The sequence below is a fragment of the Chelonoidis abingdonii genome, chromosome 7 (genome assembly GCF_003597395.2).
Source record: "Chelonoidis abingdonii isolate Lonesome George chromosome 7, CheloAbing_2.0, whole genome shotgun sequence".
Taxonomy (NCBI): Eukaryota; Metazoa; Chordata; order Testudines; family Testudinidae; genus Chelonoidis; species Chelonoidis abingdonii.
The window spans coordinates 67,775,912-67,785,068 of NC_133775.1; the positions used below are offsets into that span (position 1 = coordinate 67,775,912).

Genomic DNA, 9,157 nt, shown 5'->3' on the forward strand with positions numbered 1-9,157 from the left:
AACTTTAGAGCCTACAAGTCCATTCAGTCCTACTTCTTGTTCAGCCAATCACTCAAACAAGTTTATTTACATTTACAGGAGATAATGCTGCCCCTCTTCTTATTTACAGTGTCACCAGAAAGTGAGAACAGGCATTTGCATGGCACTTTTGTAGCTGGCATTGCAAGGAATTTACATGCCAGATAAATGCTAAGCATTCGTATGCCCCTTTGTGCTTTGACCATCATTCTAAAGGACATGCTTCCATGCTGATGATGTTTGTTAAAAAAAAGTGTTAATTAAATTTGTGACTCACCTCTTTGGGGGAGAATTGTATGTCTCCTGCTCTGTGTTTTTACCCACATTCTGCCATATATGTCATATTACAGATGCTCCCTGATTTATGCAAGCATTCCATTCTGGAACTCCGTGCGTAACTCAAATTTTGCGTAAGTCGGAAACGTATACCTGACCTTTACATGCAAAAAACCCCCAAAGCTCCTATTTCTAGCTTACGGAACTATTTCCTTAAGTGCGGATTTGCATAAGTCGGGTTTGCATAATTCAGGGGGTGTCTGTATAGCAGTTTCCAGTGATGACCCAGCATATGTTCATTTTAAGAACACTTTCACTGCAGATTTGACAAAACGCAAAGAAGGTACCAATGTGAGATTTTTCTAAAAATAACTGCAAAACTCGACCCAAGGTTTAAGAATCCGAAGTGCCTTCCAAAATCTGAGAGGCAGGAGATGTGGAACATGCTTTCAGGAGTCTTAAAAGAGCAACAATCTGATGTGGAAACTACAGAACCTGAACCACCAAAAAAGAAAATCAACTTGCTGGTGTAGCTACTCAAATGATGAAAATGAATATGCATTGATCCACACTGCTTTGGATCGTAACTGAGCAGAACCCATTAGCAGCATGGGGACACATCCTCTGGAATGTTGGTTGAAGCATGAAAGGACATACGAATCTTTAGTGCATCTGGCACGTAAATATCTTGCGACACGGGCTACAACAATGCCATGTGAACACCGGTTCTCACTTTCAGGTGGGATTATAAACAAGAAGCGGGCAGCATTATTTCCTGCTAATGTAAACAAACTTGTTTGTCTGATCGATTGGCTGAACAAGAAGTAGGACTGACTGGACTTGTAGGCTCTAAAGTTTTACATTGTTCTATTTTTGAATGCAGTTATTTTTTATACATAATTCTACGTTTGTAAGTTCAGCCTTAAAGATAAAGAAGATAAAGATAAAGAAATTGCACTTGTATTAAGTGAACTGAAAAACACTATTTCTTTTGTTTTTTACAGTGCAAGTATTTGTAATAAAAATAAAGTGAGCACTGTACACTTTGTATTCTGTGTTGTAATTGAAATCAATATATTTGAAAATGTAGAAAACACCCCAAAATATTTAAATAAATGCTATTATATTATTGTTGAGCAGCGCGATTAATCATGATGAATTTTTTTGAATCACACGATTAGTTGCGATTAATTTTTTAATCATTTGCCAGACCTATTTAAAAGTAGATTAGATAAAATGCTAGAAAATGTGCTTTAGGGAGTAATCCTGTAGTGGCCACAGAACACAGTTCAATGGCCTATTAGCTGTTTCATCTTAAATATTTATACTTCTGTTCCCAAACTATATTAGACGATAGTTGAAGTTGTTCAGTCTAGTCCAACGGACGTGTAGCATTATGTACATCACTTTTTTATGAGAAACATGGGAATCACTAACTACGGTTAATTAATAGTGCTGACACCAACACACCCCAGTGGATGGGGAGTTTTAACTTAATTCTTTCTCTGTAGTGACACCTTGATGGAAAACATGCCAGAAACTCTCACAAGCTTATTGTTATAATACACATGATATAAGTGGAGGGAATTTCCACAAAGAAACCTAGAGCAATTTGATAAATTATCATGCATAAGAATTTAAGAACCGTAAGAATGGCCATACTGGGTCAGACCGTGATCCATCTAGCCCTGTATCCTCTCTCTGATAGTGGCCAGTACCAGAGCTTCAGGGAAAGTGTACAGAACAGGGCAATTTTGGAGTACTCTACCCCTGTTTTCCCCTCCTAGCTTCTGTCAGTCAGAGGTTTAGGGTTTCTCTGAACACAGGGCTGTATCCCTGACCATCTTGGCTAATAGGCATTGATGGACCTATTCAACATCTACTCACCTAATTCTTTTTTGAACCCAGTTATAGTTTTGGCCTTCACAGCATCCCATAGCAATAAGTTCCCCAGGCTAATTGTGCATTGTGTGAAAAAGTATTTCCTCTTGTTTGTATTAAACCTGCTGCATGCACTTTTGAGTGTATCACGTACCCACCCTTACCCACTACCGCACTGGTACTTTTTTCTTAACTTGAAAATTGACTTGTTTTTGAATATTTTGCTTATGCTTGCAGCTACTTTTTTGGGGACACTGCATTTAGGGAGAGATCTGCTTTTAATTTTTGCTTGTTGCCTCTTCCAAATTTCATTACATAGTTATGGCGTACTGAGCTGAGGTATGGGCACCCTTTGGGAAAAATAGGACACTGTCACTTGCAGCAAGACAATTAGAAAATTGGTTAGGAGTCTATAACGAGAACTAATGAGTCTGTAGGTAGCTGTTCGCATCCACACTGTTTAGCGGCACCAGGTATTCTGAGTTTGTATACCGTATAGATGTATTTGCAAATTGAAGTAACGTTGTTAAACAGAAGGTAATTAAATAATGTACTGGAAGAATGTGGGGATGTCTAGCCCAATGAAAATAAATGTCACTTTTCCAGAAACCCATCCCTGGTAGGTATGGTTGGTCTCTTAGGCCAGTGCACCTTAAGTCAGAATCAAATATAGGTAATCCCAACTCCTGTAGGTGGGCTCTGTGGAATAACAAACCACAGTGAGCAGGGACTAAAGAGTGTGTGTAACTGTATCCGAGACTTAGATTGAAACTCAACTGCTAAGCATCTGTTGTGGAGAAAAAAATCCTAGCTTTGAGGTGGGAGTGCTATAAAAAGGCTTTTTGCTTAAAGGGCAAAGATTTGATATTTGCATCAAATGCGTGCTGTGCATTTCTTTATCTGAAGAGTCTTCTCTTGTGAAGGCACAGAGTTCAACAGCAGAACCGAATGCATTATACTGAATGACTCACTGATGTAAGCACAGGAGGAGAATCAAGCACTTGAGTTGATCTCTCTCTCCAACTTTGAACAATTCTATTATTTCCCATTTTTTGCAAGTTCTGCATAGCATGGCTAGGCCTTTTAATTTTATTCTTCTAGACATGAGCACTAATGTCTTCTCTTGAATCTTGGGGAGCAGTGGGCTGTTGCCTGCTCTCCTGTCCCATCACAAAACACATACACTAGAAAATCAAGTCAGGTGAAACATGGCAAAGATAACTGGTCATAAGAGGTGTAAGGTCCATTTGTGGTGAATGCCAGGAGTCACCAGGTGACACTGTTGCATAGTCTTGCATGTTTTTTTTCCTAGTGTGTGAGCAGTTTCTGAAGACATGCTGTGATGTTAGTTTTGTGATGCATAGTCTATTTGGGCATTCACTCTCTGCCTGCATCTCCCTTAAAGTCCTTATTTACCGCTTGGTGCCAGGAGGCCTGAAGCTGCAGTTGAAGGGCCCCTTGCTGCAAGCACATGCTGGAGTACCTTGATTAGTATACTTAATCTTATTGACATCAGTGGATCTGCTCATGTGAGTTAAGTTACTCATTTTTGTATGCATTTGAAGATTGGGTCCATAGTCATTAATGTATCTTGTATTAGTTTGGCCACTGGCAAATCAGGAGTGATCACATCATTGTATCACCAGCCAGTTACAGCACAGTTAGTATCACACGCAGCCCTGTCTCATACAATATTCTCAGCTGGCCTATATTAAAGCCTTATAGAGAATCCTTCTTTGGCTCAGCTCTCTCACCACAGACATGGTTCCTCACTGTCCTGCCCCTTGTGCAATCAAACCTGTGCAAAAGAGATGTTACCCATTACACTGTCACAATAGTAGTGTTTTACACATCCTTTGTTCAGGTGTGAATGGAGAAACAGGCCATGCACATTTTTTCACACATCTCATCTGACTCTAGGCTCATACTGCCCAGGCTTTATAACTGCCCTAAGGAGTGGAGTGGAGAGGAAATTGCCATATGTCAGTCATCAGAGGAGCAAGGGCTTTGAAGATCTGTCAGTCTCTTATTCTTAATAGCACAGAGGTTTACGCACTGAATTCAGTCACTGCTCCTACTTGCTATATTTGATTGTGAAATAGAGAATTTCCAGTACAGCACCCTCCAGCCTTGACATTTTGCATTGGTGTCTGGAGGGAGGAATTCTGCACATAAGCCTGACCATGTTTTTCTCTCTCCAGGTCAAATCAAGAGAAAGAACACTTCCAGATGAAAGGGAGTTTTGTGCTGCTGTCAGGACCATAACAGAAGCTGTCAAGCTAAAACTATCAGATCTTAAATACCATTGTGCCCATAAAAAGAATGGAATGCATGGTCTGTACAGGCTGGTATTTAAAGACAAGCATTCTGCTAGCAAAACAGGTTTCCTCCGTTCGGTATCGAAGGAGCCCATTACAAATGTTGTTAATGCCACAGAGGTGATCAGTGAACTGCAAATGGAAGAGGCCACTCTGAAGAGGGAGCTGAAGCGGCTGCAGGAAGAGTGCAGACACAAGCTAGATGAGATTGCAGAAGGGCTGGTTGGAGTGATTTGTATCCCACCTATGAAAAGATAAGTTCTCATCAAGAAAGGACAAGGGCACAGGGCTGTTTGATCAGAAGGCATTTTATAAACTGTTGCCTGAGAGTGGGTAAAATGAAGATCTGAATGTGGTTCTAATTCTCAGCCTTGAAAACACAATTTGTCACTTCTTTATAATATGCATTGGGGCCAGAACACTGCACCCTTAATGGTTCTGTCTGCTGCCCCTTATTACTTACCTTACCAATTAAATTCTACAGCAGGTGTTAGAGGGGGGTGGGGTGTTTTTAAATCTCTCCTTCATCTAGCTTTCTGATGCTCCTGCCAGGCACAGGCTCACTTTCAGAACTCTCTGTTTCTAGACAGACAGTATTTGCAGGTCTGCAGACTGAAATACTAATTACATTCAGCATTTATCAGCAAGTAAGAGTATTTATGACTACTAAAAAACCAGGAACTGAGCAGAGATGAGTGTGGCCTTTGATGCTGAAAGGTATGCAAAGCACCAAGAATGAAATGTGCAGGAAAGGCTGCTGTTTAGTTCAGCTAGTTCCATATTGTGTGGCAAGGCACAGAATATATACAATTATCACAAAACAGATACAAAATGCTTAGTAGCAAATAAAAGTGACATCTTCTTTATTCACAGGCATAATGCACTTCAAATGATCAGATTCTCTAGGGAAACACCCATTTTTATTAAACTATGTATTCAGTTATGAAGCACAGTAATATCATTTCCATATTCACTAGAGAATGCTTCTGCAAAATAGAAATAAGGCCTTAAATTCCAGGCTTTAAGAAACCCCATAGTCTGCCTCTGGAGACTTCCCCCCAGAATGTAAAGCCTTTCATTTGGCATTAGCTTTTCGTCGCTTTCTGCTTGGTTTCAGTAAGAAACTGCTTTTATTCTTGTGATTTTCCTTCAGAAATAAAAACACAATTTGCTTTTCTTTTGTGAATTGCAAAGAGCAGCAGGATTACCTTGGTTTGGATTTCTGTCCATTACTCCCAGCTCTTCTGTTTGGATGATTAACAGTTGCCTGTGACTCAAGAACCAAAAGTAAAAGTGCATTTGAGGACATCATCATGTTCATGTATTTGTATTAGCAGCATCACTTTTGTGAGATGAAGTAAGGTTGTGGGGGGAGGAGCAAGGGCTGACACTTCATTCCGCTGCCCTTTTGGGAGTCATTTACTACCATGCAAAGTTGGTATAAAATGCTGCCAGATCTGAATTATCTGCTGAGTCGCACTGTCATTGTGCACAGGTGTCAGGCATTGTGCACAGGTGTCAATGACGACTCCAGGTGTAAGACAGCAGAGAACAAGAGCTGGGTGCCCAGCCTTGGCCCAACTGAAAGCCATGTCATCGACCTACCAGGGACCGCAGGAGTGCACCTCATTTGCATAACGTGGGACATAGTGTAGCCACCAGTATCTTCAGTACGGAGGTCCCACCTCATTCTTCACAGACCAAAGCAGAGGTGGGGTGCAGTGGCGTGTGAAGCCTTTGTGAGCCATGCTGGAGGCTGCCTGGGTTCCCATGTACTGGGGTACCTGAGTTCACTAATAGAGTAATCCAGCTACTGTGGCAAGGAAAACATGTGCTCTGCCTATACTATGGCCAACGCTCATGGTAGTGTGGCCTTGAAACTAGCCAATGCTGAGAGATAGTTTAGTTCTATGCGTGATCCCCAATGAAGTAGAGAGAATGACTGTGTTAAACTAACCCCCAAACTCTTCTCCAGGGGATACACCTCACAGAACCATGTCCAAATGCCCTGCACAGACCTGGTTTTGCACTCTGCAGCTCTAGCTCATATCTAGCCTCTTACTCACCCATCTTGTCATATTGCTGTATTCCACCGTTCTGTCCACTTAAGCTAGCAATCATCACTCTGGTTTTAATACCAGGACATGAACTCATTTCCTAACTGCAAATATTTGTCAGTACACAGTAGTTACAATGCAGTGTGTTTTTAATATTCACCTGACAATCCCATTTCAGTCTAGACTGGAACTGGCAGAGCATGGGTGCTCTGTTTGACCCTGATTATTTTCTCTCTGGAGAAATGTAAAAAATGTGTTGCTATAAAAACAGCTACAGAGAGTCCTGGGCAGTTGTATTTATTGCATGACACAAGCAAATCATATTCACAAACAAGCTGTGTTATTGAAAGGATGCTGTCAGAACAAACATTAAATCCGCTATTACTGGTGCAGGCACTGTCACCTAGCAGTGTTAAAACTGGAATCATCTGAAAAACCACTTGTCTCTGTACCATTGATGCCATTTGGTTACTTTTTGCACCTGAGAACATCTGGGCAATGAAACTAGCCAGTTTAATTTTCTTGGCCTGATTTCCAATGGCCTTGCATCTTGTGTACTCATTTGCATAATGTCGAAAGTAGGTTTAAATGCTGCCACCGCCATGAGTGTAGAGTTCTTCGAGTGCTTGCTCATGTCTATTCCATAGTAGGTGTATGTGCTCGCCACATACACTGGCGCTGAAAGTTTTTCCCTCAGTGGTATCCATAGGGTACTAGCTCTGGTGCCATCTGGAGTGGAGCACTTATGCACCAGTATAAGAGGAGGTGCCTGCTCCTCTCTCTCTCAGTTCCTTCTTACCGCTAGTGTCGGTGCTGGAACATCTCCTTGAATCAGCTTGTCTCCTTACCTTCTCAACTGTGCCTAATTGTGAATCTTTTGTGGATAGTTATTAGGAAGTTTGTAGAGTTTATTAGTTCCCTTAGTGCCAAAGTTAGAAATAGTTAGTTCCATACAAGACTTAGCCTAGGGTCAGGGCATGCCCCAATCTCTGGGCTTCAAACCTTGTGACCGCTGCAAATAATCTATGCCAGTCAATGAGTCCCATCAAAGCTGCCTAAAGCGCTTAGGGGAAACCCATGTGAGCGACAAGTGTCGCATTTGTAAGAGCGTCAGGTCACAAAACAAAAAGGAGCAGGACATTCGACTTAGAGCACTCCTTATGGAGTCAGCCCTTGCAACAGCCTCAGAGCCAGCTAGATCAGCCTCTGCTCCAAGCACTGCAGCCTTGCGGCAGAGCACACTGCTGGCTCCGACCTCTGTCTGGCACCGATCCCTATCCCCGGTACTGGCTAAAAGGCAAAGAAAGGCCAGGAGAGAGCATTTGCCTATGTCCCATACAGGGAAGAAGAGAATTGGAGGAGAGCAAAGACCCATGTGGGGTAGTTCTTCCCCCCTGGACGGTGGCCAGGCTTCAGCATCCATTGAGTTGTCGAGCCCTCTCGAGACCTGCCTGCCACCCTGGGAAGCAGCAGAAGTACTTGGCACCTGGTAAGGCCATCCATGCTGGAGGCCTTTCAGGCCACTAAGGACATATTGTCCCTTCTAGTGCTGCCCACGTCAGCCAGCGAAGTGCCCCATTCAAGGGGTATATCTTCCTGGGACCCTTCCAGTGGTATCCATCCCTGCAGCACTGCTCTCTGCTGCAGGTGATGCCCCGCCAGCACTTGTCTGAACAGCACCACCAGCCCCTGGATACAGGTCAGCTTACCTGTCAGAGTGCTCCCGGACTCTAGGCAAGGTTCCCTGGGATCCTGGTGTCGATCACCGACTGTCTGGCGCAGGAGGCACGTTGCAAGTCCCCAGAGTCTTGGTGCCTGGAGCATCCAAGTTAGTCTCCAAACTCACAACACCACTCCAGAGTTGGAGTCAGAACAAGTCCCCAGGGACAGCCAGCTTCAGCCAAGGTTCCTTTGGCAGAGGCAGACCTGCCTATACCCCCCTCATCGTCTTTGTCTTCACCCGATTAGGCGATAGCGGGGTCTTCCCACTTGGTTCTCCAGGATAATGCAAGGGCTCACTGGGAGCTTTTAAAGAGAATGGTATTGAACCTGGGGCTGGAAGCCAAGGAGTTGGCTGAACCCTCTGACTCCCTGTTTGATGTAATAAGTGCAGCAGCCTCCTTCAGGATGGCATTGCCTGTCCTCAAGGGGGTGGTGAAACTGATCAAGGCCCTGCAGAAAACCCCTTTTCCTGCCCGCCATTTCCAAACAGGTGGAGAGAAAGTACTACATCCCTCATAAGGGGGTTGAATACCTGTATACCCACACCGCTCCAAGCTCACTGGTTGTTTCAGCAACCAATGAGCGCGATTAGACAAGAGTAACTGGGATCAACGCTTAAGAATAAGAAGGGTAAAGAGGCTTGATCTGTGGCAGAAAAATTTATTCTACAGCCAGCTTCCAGCTGAGTGGCCAACCATAAGGCCCTGCTTGGCCATTATGATTTTAGCATTTGGCAGTCCATGGCCAAGTTTGTGTACTCACTGCCAGAGGAGCGCAGGAAGGAGTTCTGGCAATCCTTGATGTGGGCAGGGCTGAGGCCTCCAAATGACCTCAGATGCAGCAGACTACGTGGCCCAGACCATGGTTTTGGCTCCCATGAAGCCT

General features: G+C 43.5%; 1 protein-coding gene across 1 annotated transcript in view; it reads left to right on the forward strand.

Moving 5' to 3' along the window:
• The window catches only part of TEDC1 (tubulin epsilon and delta complex 1), a 174,596-nt gene extending 168,465 nt beyond the window's left edge, over positions 1–6,131 (forward strand). Inside the window, exon 8 of the mRNA XM_075067994.1 lies at positions 4,377–6,131. Within this exon, the coding sequence (XP_074924095.1) occupies positions 4,377–4,751 (375 nt within the window). The 3' untranslated portion in view covers positions 4,752–6,131. The remainder of the gene's footprint in view (positions 1–4,376) is intronic.
• The last annotated feature ends 3,026 nt before the right edge of the window (positions 6,132–9,157 follow it).